Raw genomic sequence first — 16,672 nt, 5'->3', positions numbered from 1 at the left:
GTACAGCAAGTGATTAGGGAGGCAACTGGAATTTTGTTGTTTATTGCAAGGGGATTGGAATATAAAAGTGGGGAAGTTTTGTTACAGTTGTACAGAATATTGGTGAGGCCACACCTGGAGTATGTGTACAGTTTTGGTCTTCTTACTTATTCGTTAATAGCCAATTAAGGCCCACCCAGCATGACGCGTGCCCGGAAGCGCTGAGCGCTCCCTGTGCTCCTGGCATTGGAAGCAGTTCAGAGAAGGTTCACGCAACTGATTCCTGGAGTGAAGGCGTTATCCTATAAAAAAAGGTTGGACAGGTTGGGCCTATATCCATTAGAGTTTAGAAGAATGAAGGGTGATTGAAACAGATAAAATCCTGAGGGGATTAACAGGCTGAAAGGATGTTTCCCCTTATGGGAGAGACTGGAACTAAGAAACAGATTTTAAAAATAAAAATGGGTCTCCCATTTAAGAAATATATTATGAGAATTTTTTTCTCTCAGTGAGTCGTTAGTCTGTGGAATTCTTTTCCCCAGAGAGCAGTGGAGGCAGGGTTTTTGAATCTTTTTAAGACTTAGTTAGGTAGATCCTTGACTGACAAGTGAGTCAAAAGACTATAGAGAGCAGACAGGAAAGTAAAGTTGAGGCCATAATCAATTGAGCCACGATCTGATCAAATGGCAGAGCAAGCTCGAGGGGCTGAACGGCCTATCCCTGCTCCTAATTTGTATGCTCATATATATATTTCTATAGTACTCTAACAATATAACAAGTCAAGGCACTTCACAGGAGCAACATTTAACACTGAGCCACAATGTTACGGCAGATGGCTAAATGCTTGGTCAGACAGGTACATTTTAAGGAGTGTCTTGAAGGAGGAAAGAAGGGCAGAGAGTCAGAGGTTTAAGGAAGAAATGGAAGGATTTCATGCCTTGACAGCTGAAAACAGTCACCAATGCTGCAGCGATTAAAATTGGAGACACTCAAGAGGTCAGAATTGGATAAGTGTACACATCTCAGAGGGTACTGGAATTGGAAGAGATTACCGAGATAGAAAGAGGGTGAGACCATGGTGAAATTTGAAAGCAAGGATGAGAATTTTAAAATCAAGGCATTGCTTAACCAGCGCCAATGAAGGTCAGCGAGCACAGTGGGTGATAGGTAGATGGAACTTGGTGTGAGTTTGGATATGGGCAGCAGTTTATGAAGGGTAGAATGTGGGAGACCAGCAAGGAGAGAATTGGAATAATCAACAGCAGAAAGGCATAGATAAGAATTTCAGCAGCAGATGAGTTGAGACTGGGGTGAAGTCAGACAATTTTACAAAGATGGTAATAGATGGCCTTAGAGATGAAGTAAATATGTGGTTAGAAGCTCATTGCAGGATCAAATCTGACACCCAGGTTGTGGGTACTCTGGATCAATATCAGTTTGAGGGAGACGGATGGAGTCAGCAGCAAGGGAACAGACTCCTCAGTAACACAGGAGTTGTTACCCCACTCCCAGACTCCACACTAACACCTGGAGGCTGATATCCCATTCCAACAGTCCTCACTAACTCCCGGGGTCCCTGTTACATCAGTTGCTCATTGGTCTGCACAGATACTCACCAGCGATGACAGCAATTATTGTGGAGAGAATGTAGCTAAGGCTGGCAATCTGGGATGCATCATGTAACTTAGATACCTCATGCAGAAACCTTCAATAAAACAAAGAACAGTTTCACTCTCAGGATCCCCAACACCAAACTCCCACAACAAGAACACGGTGTTCTGACATTTAACACTCAGTGCTTCCCACATCATTTAGCTGACTCAGTACAAAAGGAAAGTAACCCACTATCCCAGGGTGCAAAAGGAGAGTAACCCACTGTCCCAGGGTGCAAAAGGAGAGTAACTCACTGTCCCAGAGTGCAAAAGGAGAGTAACCCTCTGTCTCAGAGTGCAAAAGGAGAGTAACCTACTGTCCCAGAGTGCAAAAGGAGAGTAACCCACTGTCCCAGAGTGTGTAAGGCCGGACAGTGACCCACTGTCCTACCCAGTTCACTATTGTTAGCCTCAGCTGTGGCTCAGTTGTGATCACTCTTGCCTCTGAGTCACAAGGTTCTGGGTTCAAGTCCCACTCCAGGGCTCAAGTACAAAAATCAAGGCTGACACTTCAGTGCAGTACTGAGGTGTGCAGTACTGAGGGAGTGCTCTAATGTCAGCTGTGTCATTTTCCAGATGAGATGTTAAACTGAGGCACATCTGCCTCCTTGGCTGATGTAAAAGATCCCATTGCACCAGTTCGAACAAGAGAAGGGGAGCTCTCGGGATGCTGGCCAATGTTTAACCCTCAATCAACATCATGAAAACAGATGATCTGGTCACGATCACAGTGCTTTTTGTGGGTGTTGGCTGCCATATATCTTACATTATTACAGTAGTTCATTGGCTGCTCAGGTGGTCCTGAAAACTGCAAGTCTTTTTTCTTTCTATATCAGTGAAAATTTTGTATTAAATCATGGAAAAAATGTTGTTTAATGAAAAAACAAATGAGATCTTGGATTTGATATATTGGGGCACAGAACAGAGAAGCAGAGAGGTAACAATAATCTTAGGTAGTGCTTTGTACAGGTTTAGCATGTTTAGTTTGGGTGCCCCACTTTATGGCAAGAGGGATTGTATAAGAGATGAGCTATGATGATCCTCAGGAGAAATGATTTAGTTCTAAGGAGAGACTAGAGAAACAGGAACAGAGACAGAGAAGGTATCAGTTCAAATTGTGTGGGGGCTTGAACAAATAAATCAGGGAAACTACTTCCGTTGGCCAATAAATTGCTAACTAGAGAGGATCAGAACAGACAAGAGAACAGGACCCATGCACGAGCTCTTTGTGAGCTCTACACAGGCATAGCCAACAGACCAAATCACCACCTTCTGTGAGGAAAAGTCTATGGTTTTATCATCGCTAACACTGCAATTTCAAGCAGGCTTTAATGGGTTTGTAATTCAGTAAATTCCAAACCTTAACATGTCTTTTTTCTGTCCTGGATAAACCTAGCTGCCAAAATACAACGGCTGGCCCTGGCTGGTACAACAGCAACAGGCCATGGGGCAGTGCTGATGCAGTGAAATCATGTGGGACACAGCGATGTATCTAATTCAATAGAACTTTGCCGCAGCAAGACATAACAAAGTCCTTTACTGAACTATGACATTTTTTCAAGTTTCACCAGAGCCCCAATCTATAGGGAGTTAGTAAATCTCAGACATATGTCAAACCTTTTGGGAAAGGGAATGGTGGGAATAGGCGTTTTGTAGTTAATTGCTTGGTCGAATAGCAAAACAACATTCACCAGCAAGGCTCACACTTGAATACTTGATCCTCACTGGGGGTAAAGAACTCGGTGTCCCATGAACCAGATCCAGGAGAGTGCACATTACCTGAGGAACTGAATCCCAAAGGAATGCTCCTTACCTGAGGAACTGAATCCCAAAGGAGTACTCCTTACCCATGGAACTGAATCCCAAAGGAGTACTCCTTACCCATGGAACTGAATCCCAAAGGAGTACTCCTTACCCATGGAACTGAATCCCAAAGGAGTACTCCTTACCCATGGAACTGAATCCCAAAGGAGTACTCCTTACCCATGGAACTGAATCCCAAAGGAGTACTCCTTACCCATGGAACTGAATCCCAGGTGAGTGCACCGTGCCTGAGGAACTGAATCCCAAGGAAGTGCTCAATACCTGATCAACTGAATCTCAGGGGAGTGCACCTTACCCAAGGAATTAAATCCCAGGGAAGTGCTCATTACCTGAGGAACTGTATCCCAGTGGAGTGCTCATTGCCCAAGGAACTGAATCCCAGGGAGCGCTCATTACCCAAGGAACTGAATCCCAGGAGCGTGCTCATTACCTGAAGAACTGAATCCCAGGAGAGTGCTCCGTACCAGAGGAACTGAATCCCAGGAGAGTGCTCCATACCCGAGGAACTGAATCCCAGGAGAGTGCTCCGTACCCGAGGAACTGAATCCCAGGAGAGTGCCCTGTACCTGAGGAACTGAATCCCAGGAGAGTGCTCCAAAGCCGAGGAACTGAATGCCAGGGGAGTGCTAATTATCCGAGGAACTGAATCCCAGGAGAGTGCTCATTACCCAAGGAACTGAATCCCACGGGAGTGCTCATTATCCGAGGAACTGAATCCCAGGAGAGTGCTCATTATCCGAGGAACTGAATCCCAGGAGAGTGTTCATTACTCGAGGAACTGAATCCCACGAGAGTGCTCATTTTCCGAGGAACTGAATCCCATGAGAGTACTCATTATCCGAGGAACTGAATCCCAGGAGAGCGCTCATTACCCGAGGAACTGAATCCCAGGGAAGTGCTCGTTAGCCAGGGAACTGAATCCCAGTTGGGTGCTCACGATCTGAGAAACTGAATCCAGTGGCAAATCTATAACAACGCATGGTGAAAAAAGAAAATGAAACCCCTTTTTAAAGGCATTGACTCACGCTGCTTGATAAACTGCCGTTGCGACCATACACACAAACATCACGTAGAATATAGGATAAGTCAGCTGTATGTTCCCCTGAATCGACAGAATGACCATTCCTGACACACCTTTTGCTGCAACAACAGTCACTGATCCTGGAGGAGTAAACAACACAATAACAGTATGAGTAATAACTCTGTACAGTTACACAACCAGTAATCCTTATTCTGCTGAATTAACAACGAATCAGTAGTTACACAGTTAGAAGAGTTATCTCACTGAGATAACACTGACTGCACACAGCCATATCAATACCAGAGCTCGTTGAGCAAGTCAGAAGCTGGATAAATGTAATGACTGACTCTGCCTCAAAGCCTCCCCACCACCTACAGGACACAAGTCAGGAATGTGATAAATACACGCCCAACGTTTACTTCCTCAACCCCTGTGCCACTGAACTCAGTATCCACCCCTCAGGCACCCATTCACTGTGATAGCAGCATCTACAGACCACAGAGCAGCACCATGCGCGGCCTCCTGTGCCATACACCACCTCCAATGTCACATCTCCAGCCCCGCACACTGCACTCAAGATGCACTGTAACTACTTGCTTCAACAGCCCCTCCCAGCCCGGTGACCTCCCCTAAGGTCAGCGTATAGCAAAATTACGAGAATGTGGCTATGTCTATCTTGCATATAATCCTGACTTCGCTATACCGCCGTATCTTCATTACCACTAAAATTTCCTACTCAACATCCTGGTCACTATCAGTGCAAGGACTGTGGCAGTTTGAGTGGAATTGCCTGCATCAGTTCATCCTAAAAGCAAACAGTAACACTGTACAGTTAGTGAGTAGCCCCTACTGAATAGACAACAAATCACAATAACTTCAATGACTATAATATTACGCTGCTGAACCCTATCTTCGCTCCCACTACACCAAAGGGAACGCATGAGAGTACGTCTGGCACATAGCTGAGTTATCCATCATCAGGTCTAGCTAGACCGTACCAAGCTCCATCAGACTGCACTCTCCTCTGCTAAAACTGCCCACCACTCCTGGTGAGCAAAAATAAAGCCCAGCTTCCTTTCTCCACAACTAAATGTCTCCCTAAAGCTCTCCTCCCTGCCCCCTATACTCCAACATGTACATGGGCTTCATTGCTACTAATTGTGACCATCAATTCAACTACTTCTGATGTTGCTCTCTGTTTTGCACTGGCCTCACCCCTGTCCATATTGCTCTCCACTGTCTCCCTGTTGTCAAGCTGCTGGGTGAACATCGAGTCCTGTATGAACCTCAACACAAGCATCAGCTAAACATTGGGTCTTCTGCCTGCAGTCAAAAACTTCATTGTAATGTCATTCACTCCAATTCCAAAGCCACCACGAACAGTCTGGTTCCACCTCAGATAACCTTGGCATCCTATTTGACCCTGAGCTGAGTATGAGGCTATATTCCCCACCCCTCACCACAAAGACCATTTACTTCTGCAACATCACCTATTACGACAACACCTCAGCTCATCTTCTGCTGAAACCCTCGTACATGTCTTTGCTCCAGACTCAACTATTTTAGCATCATCTACTGTGAAGACTGAAGCAAAGTGTTTTTGTTCAACTCCTCTGCCATTTCCTGATTCCTCATTATTATTTCCCCAACCTCATTCTCTAAGGGGCCTGTGTTCACTTTGGCCTTTCTCTTCCTTTTTATACATTTAAAGAAGCTCTTACTGTCCGTTTTTATATTATTTGCTACTTTATCCTCAAAGTTTATTTTGTCCCTGTTTATTATTTTTTGGTCACCTTTTGTTGGATTTTAAAACTTCCCCAATCATCTGGCTCATCACTAGTCTTTACCACATTGTACGTCTTTTCCTTCAATTTGATAATGTCCTTAACTTCCTTGGTTAACCATGGTTGGTTTATCCCCTTCCTTGAATCCTTCTTCCTCACTGGGATATATCTTTGCTGAGAGTCATGAACTATTTTCTTAAACGTCTGCCATTGTTCATCAACCATCTTTTCTGTTAAGCTGCTTTCCCAGTTCACTCCAGCCAACTCTGCCCTCATTCCTTTGTAATTACCCTCTTTTAAGTTTAGCACAGTTGTTTCTAACCCAAGTTTCTCACTCTCAAACTGAATGCTAAATTTTACTATATTATGGTCACTAAGGGATCCTTTACTCTCAGAACATTTATTAAACCTGCCTCATTACACATTACCAGATCCAAAGTAGCCTGATTCCTTGTTGGATTCATAGGGTAGCCATTATCCCACAGGAAGGCTTTGATGCGCCCTATTTCAGCTTCAAGATTGCACAGTGGGCACACAACTCAGGCCCTATTTATGGGATTGTTGATAAGGCCAATCTTGTAGCATGTGGAAGTGTAGGAATCCCAACATCTGTATTGACCAGTGAAGATAGGCTTGCAATAGACAGTAACTGAGAACATATTGGTGGGTTTCTAAATTAGCACATTGAGGAAAAGGAGCTCTCAATGTGAGTCACTTACACTTGGTACAGGCCACCTATCGTCTGCAGGCAAAAGGAACAGGCATTGCACCTTTTTGAATTAAACAAAAACATGGAGGATAGTAGCTTCCTGGTACATTCTCTATGGCAACACCTCGCCAAGAGTCTGTTTGCCAACCACTCAGCACCCTTTTCTCCTGCAGTATAAATTGTTGTTCCCTTTGAAATTTGGCATTCTTGCATCTTTCCTGATGAGTGGAAGGTGAAAAGGTTTAACAGCATGCCTCTTTTTTCACCAATACTCTCTTAACTTCCATTTGTCATTTGGTGTCTGTTTTCTCCCCTTGCCTCTATCGCGACATCTTGATTATACAATTGCAAACTGCTTTGACCATATAATTACCCAGGAATAAATTTTACAACTCTCAAAATACTGAGGATCTGAGTAAAAATCATCCTGAGGAGCTTGTGGCAGAATGTTCAGTGTATCTTTGTTGATTAATTATATGCAGGTGATGAACAGTAACTAGGGTTTCACTTGTGCCAGAGATGCACAGAATAAAACTGTGGTTGTTGGACGAGAAGATGCATACTTGTAATGTGTCCGTCTGTAAATCATGTTTATAAAGAGTGTGTAATGATTGACTCCAGCAAAGTGTCCTAGTGACAGTTTTGGTCTGCTGGATGGAGCCTGGGGAGAGGCAAGGAACAGACTCTCAAGGGCAGTCTGAGGGAGTAGGGTTAAACAGTCACTGACAGACAGTCTGAGGGGGGAAGGTTAAACAATCACTCACCGACAGTCTGAGGGGAAGGATTAGACAGTCACTGACAGACAGTCTCGGGGAGAGGGATACATAGTCACTCAAAGATAGTCTGAGGGGTGAAGCTTAAACAGTCAGTCAGAGACAGTCTGAGGAGAAGGGTTACAAGTCACTTACAGTCTGAGGGGTGAAGATTAAACAGTCAGTCAGAGACAGACTGAGGAGAAGGGTTACAAGTCACTCACAGATAGTCTGAGGGGGGAGGGGGTTACACAGTCACACACAGGCAGTAGCTCATGTTCTTTCTTGTAGCAAGTGCCTGACCTCAGTTGGAGACATGCAGATGAAGCTACTGTCCAGCTGAAAGACATGGCCCTGTGCAAGAGGAGATAAGATTACATTGGCCAGCTGCAGAACCTCAGCGACAGGGAGGGACATAAGAACTAATTTCTTGTGCAGACAGAATGCTATCCTATCCTTCTGGAAGAAAACCAGTATCCTGCGAGTTTGCAAGCTGATCCTAGACTTACCCAGCAGGGCCACCAGCAGCAGAACAATGACAAGATAGGCCACTTTTTGCCTTTTATAGAAATATAGGAGAAGGCAGAAGATGATGATCACCACAAGCTGGGGTACAAAGAGGAACAGATCAGTGGCAGTAAATTAGAACATTTAAACAAGAATTATTCTTGAAACATTGCTCAAACCTAGCACTTATAACAGTGTTACAAACATGGCTCCTTCTCCAAGTTAGTACCGCTGCCCCCAACCAGCTTCCCCCACCCATCTCTCCTCCATCGTTCCCTTGTCCCCGACCCCCACCATGCCTGCTCCAGCCCTCACCCTCACCAACCCCTTCCCCCTCCTGTCCCACCAACCCCACTCCCCCACTGCACCCTCCACCCCTTCTCCCACACTGCCCCCTCTTTGTCCTCTCCCACACTGCCCCCTTCTTGTCCTCTCCCACACCTCCTCCTGATCGCCAGCCCTCTCCTCCTCCTCTCTCCCATCGCTACTGATTCCACCTCCCCACCCTCACCGCCACCCCCCATCCTCTCTCCCACTGTTCCCACTTCTCAGCCTCTCTCCCACCACTGTGGTATTGTCACTGGATGAATAATGCAGAGACCCAGGGTAATGCTCTGGGGACCCGGGTTCGAATCCCTCACAACAGATGGTGAAATTTGAATTCAATAAAAATCTGGAACTAATGATGACCATGAAACCATTGTCGATTTTTGTAAAAAATCATCTGGTTAGTTCTGTTGAAGGGTCATGAGGACTCGAAACGTCAACTCTTTTCTTCTCCGCCAATGCTCCCAGACCTGCTGAGTTTTTCCAGGTAATTCTGTTTTTGCATCTGGTTCACTAATGTCCTTTAGGGAAGGAAATCAGCCACCCTTACCTGGTCTGGCCTACATGCGAGTCCAGGTCCACAGCAATGTGGTTAACTCTTCATGTCCTCTGAAATGGCCTAGCAAGCCACTCAGTTGTATCAAACTGTGAAAAAGTCTAAAAGGAACAAAACCACACAGACCTCCCGGCACGACCTAGGCACCGGAAGCAACAATGGCAAACTCAGCCCTATCGATCCTGCAAAGTCCTCCTTACTAACATTGAGGAGCTTGTGCCAAAACTGAAAGAGCTATCTCACTGTCGAATCAAACAACAACCTGACATAGTCATACTCACAGAATCAAGCCTTGCAGATAATGTCCCAGATGCCACCATCACCATCCCTGGGTATATCCTGTCCCACCGACAGGACAGATCCAGCAGAGGTGGCGGCACAGTGGTATACAGTGAGGAGGGAGTTGCCCTGGGAATCCTCAACATCGACTCTGGACCCCATGAAATCTCATGACATCAGGTCAAACATGGGCAAGGAAACCTCCTGCTGATTACCACATACTGCCCTCCCTCAGCTGATGAATCAGTGCTCCTCCATGTTGACCACCACTTGGAGGAAGCACTGAGGGTGGCAAGGCTCAGAATGTACTCTGGGTGGGGGACATCATTGTCCATCACCAAGACTGGCTCAATAGCACCACTAGTGACCGAGCTGGCCGAGTCCTGAAGGACATAATGCTAGACTGGGTCTGCGATAGGAGGTAAGGGAACCAAGAAGAGGGAAAAACGTACTTGACCTCATCCTTACCAACCTGGCTGCCACAGATGCATCTGTCCATGACAATATCAGGTGGAGTGACCACTGCACAGTCCTTGTGGAGACGAAGTCACGTCTTCACATTAAGGGTACCCTCCATCGTGTTGTGTGGCACTACCACTGTGCTAAATGGGATAGATTTCAAACAGACCTAGCAACTCAAGACTGGGCAACCATGAGGCGCTGTGGGCCATCAGCAGCAGTAGAATTGTACTCAAACACAATCAGTAAACTCATGGCCCAGCATATCCCCCACTCTACCATTACCATTAAGCCAGGGGATCAACCCTGGTACAATGAAGGCATTCTGCACTAGGAGGAGGACATGCCAGGAGCAGCACCAGGCATACCAAAAAGTGAGGTGTCAACCTGGTAAAGCTATAACACAAGACTACTTGTGTGCTAATCAGTATAAGCAGAAAGCAATAGACAGGGCTAAGCAATCCCACAACCAATGGATCAGATCTAAGCTCTGCAGTCTTGCCACATCTAGTTGTGAATGGTGATGGACAATTAAACAACTCATTAGAGAAAGAGGCTCCACAAATATGCCCATCCTCAAAGATGGGGGAGCCCAACACATCAGTGCAAAAGATCACAGAATCACAATGCAGAGGAGGCCCTGCGGCCCATCAAGTCTGTACTGACATGTGAGAAACACCTGACCTACCTACCTAATCTCATTTACCAGCACTTGGCCCATAGCCTTGAATGTTATGATGTGCCAAGTGCTCATCCAGGTAAAGATAAGCTGAAGCATTTGCAGCCATTTTCAGCCGGAAGTGCCGAGTGGATGATCCATCTCAGCCTCCTCCGAAGGTCCCCAGCATCACAGAATATCATCTCAAGTTAGTCTTCAGCTAATTAGCTTCATTCCACGTGACATCAAGAAACGGCCGAAGGCACTGGATATTGCAAAGGCTATGGCCCTGACAATATTCCGGCAATGGTACTAAAGACTTGTACTCCAGAACTTGCTGCGCCCCTGGCCAAACGGTTCCAGTACAGCTACAACACTGACATCGACTCAGCAACGTAGAAAATTGCCCAGGTATGTCCTGTACACAAGAATCAGGACAAATCCAACCTGGCTAATTACCTACCTATCGCCCCATCAGTCTTTCTCGATCATCAGTAAAGTGATGGAAGGGGTCATCAACAGTGCTATTAAGCAGCACTCTTTTAGCAATAACCTGCTGAGGCTCAGTTTGGATTCTGCCAGGGTCACTCAGCTCCTGATCTCGTTACAGCCATGGTTCAAACATGGACAAAAGAGCTGAATTCCAGAGGTGAGAGTGACTGCCCTTCACATCAAAGCAGCATTTGACCGAGTGTGGCATCAAGCAGTAGTACCAAAACCAGAGTCAATAAGTATAAGGGGAATCGGGGGAAATCTCTCCACTGGTTGGAGTCATACCTAGCACAAAGGAAGTTGGTTATGGTTGTTGGAGGTCAGTCATCTCAGTTTCAGGACATCAATGCATGAGTTCCTCAGGGTAGTGCCCTAGGCTCAACTATCTTCAGCTGCTTCATCATCGATGACCTTCCTTCCATCATAAGGTGAGAAGTGGGGATGTTTGCTGATGATTGCACAATGTTCAGCACCATTCACAACACCTCAGATATTGAAGCAGTCCATGTCCAAATGCAGCAAGACCTGGACAATATCCAGGCTTGTGCTGACAAGTGGCAAGTAACATTCGCACTACACAAGTGTCAGGCAATGACCATCTCCAACAGGGGAGAATCTAACCAATGCCCCTTGCCGTTCAATGGCATTACCATCACTGACTCCTCCACTGTCACATTCCTGTGGGTTACCATTGACCAGAAACTGAACTGGACTAGACATATAAATACTGTGGCTACAAGAGCAGGTCAGAGGCAAGAAATCCTGCAACTCATCTCCTGACTCCCCAAAGCCTGTCCAACATCTATAAGACACAAGTCAGGAGTGTGATGGAAAACTCCCCACTTGCCTGGATGAGTGCTCCTCCAGCAACACTCAAGAAGCTTGACACCATCCAGGACAAAGCAACCCACTTGATTGGAATCCCATCCACAAACATCCACTGCCTCCACCAACGACACACAGTAGCAGCAGTGTGTACCATCTACAAGATGCACTGCAGGAACTCACCAAGGCTCATTAGACAGCACCTTCCAAAACCATGGCCACTACCATCGAGAAGGACAAGGGCAACAGATGCATGGGAACACCACCACCTGAAGTTCCTCTCCATGCCATTCACCATCCTGACTTGGAAATATATTGCCGTTCCTTCACTGTCGCTGGGTCAAAATACTTGAACTCCCTCCGTAACAGCCCTGTGCGTGTCCCTACACGGACTGCAGCAGTTCAAAAAGGCAGCTCACCACCACCTTCTCAAGGGCAATTAGGGATGGGAAATAAATGCTGGCCTAGCCAGTGACACCCACGTTCCGTGAATGAACTAAAAAAAACCCTCCTTCTCCTCTTCTCCCACCGTCACATTTATTCCTCTCCCGACCGGAGCTCACTCCTCCACCTCTCCCCCAATCCTCCTCTCCCCTTGGCCAACCCAGTCCTTACCAGGTACAGGAGGAATGGCAACCCAAGAAGGTGCAGTTCCAGGTTCCTCCCAGAAAGCTTCTCATGAGTATTTGGTCCAAATGTGACCAACAAATAGATACCGATCACTGTCAAAGCGCAGCCAAGAAACGACAGCACATATCGCCCTGAAGACAGAAGAGCACACTAGTCAATAGGCCGCAAATTTCTTCTAAATTACTGCTTACACAACAGAAACAGGACTACTTGGTCATGGAACACCAACTCTTAACATCATAGAACAGTACAGCACATTCAGCCCATTGAGTCTTCTCTTTCCTCATATCCCTGTCATTGCTTCTCCTTAAACTATTTATCCAACTTCCTTCTAAAGACTATACAATATGCGCTACCCTATCAGCCAATGCATTCTCAATCTTAACCATTTGTTTCGAAAATAAGTTTTCCTTCTGTTGCAGCTGGTTCTTTTGCTCATTCACCTGTGCTCTCTGATTATTGACCCTGCAGACATTTGAAACTATTGTCCTTTATTTACTCTAAAACCATTCACAATTTTAAGCATCCCTATCAAAACTTTCTCTGCTTGAAGGGGAACAACCCCAGCTTCACTAATCCATCCATGTAACTGCTTTGTTAACTTGTTCTACAACCTTCAAAGATTGGTGCACAAACATCCCAAAGTCTCGTTCTCCTGGCACTCCCCCAACCCCTCATTTAAATGTACACCATGTGGCTTGTACAGTCTCTGCTTATTCTTCAAACATAGGTTTTCAACTCATCTGACACTTCATTCCTGCAGCTGTCTCTTACAGTCTATTACTATTTTCTTTACTGTTTACTACACTTTCAAGTTTCATAATATCTACAAGTATCAAAACTGTATCTTGTGACTCCATGTTCAAGTGATAAATAGATATCAAAAACATGCTAACATTTACTGAACAAGGATTCCGCTGAAGAAGGATTGAGATATTTTTTCACTTAATAACAACTTACGCAAAAATTCTTTGGGTTTCCACTTCTCCCTCAGGAATATGATTCCTAAAATTGAGCTGGCTGATGAGACAAAAGATACAAATATGAGGTCTGAAGCTCAGCGTCAATGCGCGCATGCAGCCCAACCCATCAGGACCCACCTCCCATCACTTACCAGACACCTCTCTGTCCCCCTGTCCCCTGCTTCACTCCACCATCAGTGGGACCCTCCCTTTGGGATTCTTTCCTCCTTTACCATAAGGCACCCTCTCTTAATTCTTGTGAGATCTGCAGAGAACACCTGCTTTGTTTGCCCAAGTACCTGAGATTTAGTACACCCTGCATCATGTGGATCACTCAGACATAGAAACAATTTCATACCGACAATGGAAACAGCACTGAGTGGTGTGACGACCGATAGTGGTGCGTAGGCGTACGAGGTGAAGATTCCCAGCTCCCCCAGTAACATCAACACCAGTCCCAACCACCAGGTCTTTGTCCGAAAGTACGACCGAGGATCCTTGGTGCCTGATAACCTCACATGGCTGTACTTCTGCAACAGGAGATGGAAGACTGTCACAAGGATATGAACTAAGAGGATAGAGAGAGGAACAGAGGAGAGGAAGAGGCACAACAGAGACAGCCAGGGTGAGGGATGGGAGGAGGGGAGCACAGAAGTAGGGGGAGGGGATGGGGAATGAGAACGATAGGCAGTGGGGTGTGCACAGGGGGTTGGGCAGGCTATTCGGCTCCGCAAGTCAACGAATTTAGGCCAGAGATAAACAGATAGAGATGTGGAGGGCGTGGCAGGGTGGGGGGGGCGGTTACAGTGTGTGTCGGAGGAAGGGGCTAATTACAGTATGTGGGGGAGGGGCTGATTATAGTGTGTGTATATGGGGGGAGGGGTTAATTACAGTGTGTGGGGGGAGGGGCTGATTACAATATGTGTGTTTGATGGGAGAGGGGCTGATTACAGTGTGTATGTGGGGGGGAGAGGGGCTGATTACAGTGTGTGCGGGTCAGGGAGGGGAGGGGCTAATTACAGAGTGTGGGGGAGGGGCTGATTACATTGTGTGTGTAGGGGGTGGGAGAGAAGCTGAGTACAGTGTGTGGGGGGGAAGAGGGGCTGATTACAGTGCGTTGGGGGAGAGGGGTTGATTGCAGTGTGTGTGTGTGTGTGTGTGTGTGTGTGTCGGTGGGGGGAGAGGCTGATTACAGTGTGTTGGGGAGGAAGGGGCTGATTACAGTGTGTGTGTGGGGGTGAGAGGGGCTGATTACAGTGTGTGTGGGGGGGGGGAAGAGATGCTGATTACAGTGTGTGTGGGGGACATAGAAGGGTTGATTACAGTATGTGAGGGGTATAGAGGGGCTGATTACAGTGGGTGTGGGGGGAGAGAGGGGCTGATTACAGTGTGTGTGTGGGCTACAGAGGGGCTGATCACAGTGCATTTGGGGAGCAAAGTAGGGCTGATTACAGTGTGTTTGAGGAGTACAGGGTCTTATTACAGTGTGTGTGGGGTATAGAGGGACTGATTACAGAGTGTGTATTTGGGGTATAGAAGGGCTGATTACAGTACGTCAGGGGTATAGAGAGACTGATTACAGTGTGTGTGTGGGGTACAGAAGGGCTGGTTACCGGGTGTGTGTGGGGGAGGAGATCGGCTGATTCCACTGGGTGTGGGTGGGTGTTGGGGCAGAGGGGGTGATTACAGTCTGTGTGTTGGGGAGGTGAGGGGCTGATTACGGTGTCTGTAGGGGGTATAGAGGGGTTGATAACAGTGTGCGAGGGGTATAGAGGGGCTGATTACAGTGTGCGAGGGATATAGAGGGGCTGATTACAGTGTGTGTGGGGGGGAGAGAGGGGCTGATTAGTGTGTGTGTTTCGGGGAGTTGAGGAGCTGATTACAGTGTGTGGGGGGGGCAGGGAGAGAGGGGCTGATTACAATGTGTGTGGGGGGTATAGAGGGGCTGATTACAGTGTGTTTGGAGGATATAGTAGGGCTGATCACAGTGTGTTTGGGGAATACAGAGTGTCTTCTTACAATGTGTGTGGCGTATAGAGGGGCTGATTACAGTATGTGTGTGGGGTATAGAAGGGCGGGTTACAGGGTGTGTGTGGGGGAGGAGATCGGCTGATTGCAGTTGGTGTGGTTGGGTGTTAGGGAAGTGGGGCTGATTGCAGTGTCTTTGGGGGGTGTCGAGGGGCTGATTACAGTGTGAATGTCGGAGAGGAGAGGTGCGGATTACAGTGTGTGTATTGGGGGAGGGGTGGGGCTGATTACAGTGTGTGTATTGGGGAAGGGGTGTGGCTGATCACTGTGTGTATTGGGGAGAGGGGCTGATTACAGCCTGTGTGTTGGGTATAGAGGGGCTGATTTCAGTGTGTGTGTGGGGTATAGAGGGGCTGATTACAATGTGTTTGGGAGGTATACAGGGGCTGATTACAGTGTGTTTAGGATGTATAGAGAGGCTGATTACAGTGTGTTTGGGGGATATAGAGGGGCTGATTACAGTGTGTTTGGGGGATATAGAGGGGCTGATTACAGTGTGTTTGGGGGATATAGAGGGGCTGATTACAGTGTGTGGGGGGTATAGAGCGGCTGATTACATTGTGTGTGGGGGTATAGAGGGGTTGATTACAGTGTGTTTGGGGTATACAGAGGGACTGATTACGGTGTGTTTGGGGTGTATAGAGGGGCTGATTACGGTGTGTGTGTGGGGGGTATAGAGGGGCTGGTTACTTCATGTGTGGGGTGTAGAGGGGCTGATTACAGTGTATGTGGGGCACAGAGAGGCTGATTACAGTGTGTGTTGCAGGGGGCAGAGGGGCAGATTATGGTGTCTGTGTGTGGGGTATGGAGGAGCTGATTACAGTGTGTGTGTGAGGTATAGAGGGGCTGATTACAGTGCGTGTGTGGAATATAGAGTGGCGGATTCCAGTGTGTGTGGGGTATACAGGGGCTGATTCTAGTGTGTGTGTGGGATATAGAGGGGCTGGATACAGGCTGTGTGTGGGGGAGGAGATTGGCTGATTGCAGAGGGTGTGGGTGGGTGCTGGGGCAGAGGGGGTGATTACAGTCTGTGTATCAGGGAGCAGAGGGGCTGATTACAGTGGGTGTGTCGGGGAGGAGATGGGCTTATTACAGTGTATTTGGAGGGCATAGAGGGGCTGATTACAGCATGTTTGGGAGTTATAGAGGGGTTGATTACAGTGTGTTTGTTGGGGAGGAGAGGGGCTGTTTACAGTTTGATTAGGGTATACAGAGGGGCTGATAACAG

General features: G+C 47.0%; 1 protein-coding gene across 3 annotated transcripts in view; it reads right to left on the bottom strand.

The window, feature by feature from the left end:
• nipal3 (NIPA like domain containing 3) overlaps positions 1 to 16,672 on the bottom strand; it is a 94,815-nt gene that overhangs the window by 64,501 nt on the left and 13,642 nt on the right. For all 3 annotated transcript variants that reach the window (XM_041212731.1, XM_041212729.1, XM_041212730.1), the window contains 6 exons: positions 13,775 to 13,946; positions 13,415 to 13,474; positions 12,440 to 12,585; positions 8,231 to 8,327; positions 4,481 to 4,616; positions 1,596 to 1,684 (listed from right to left, as the gene is read on the bottom strand). In XM_041212731.1, the coding sequence (XP_041068665.1) occupies positions 1,596 to 1,684; positions 4,481 to 4,616; positions 8,231 to 8,327; positions 12,440 to 12,585; positions 13,415 to 13,474; positions 13,775 to 13,946 (700 nt within the window). The remainder of the gene's footprint in view (positions 1 to 1,595; positions 1,685 to 4,480; positions 4,617 to 8,230; positions 8,328 to 12,439; positions 12,586 to 13,414; positions 13,475 to 13,774; positions 13,947 to 16,672) is intronic.

This window comes from Carcharodon carcharias, chromosome 19 (assembly GCF_017639515.1).
Source record: "Carcharodon carcharias isolate sCarCar2 chromosome 19, sCarCar2.pri, whole genome shotgun sequence".
Taxonomy (NCBI): Eukaryota; Metazoa; Chordata; class Chondrichthyes; order Lamniformes; family Lamnidae; genus Carcharodon; species Carcharodon carcharias.
This window is presented reverse-complemented; position numbering and strand designations above follow the sequence as displayed.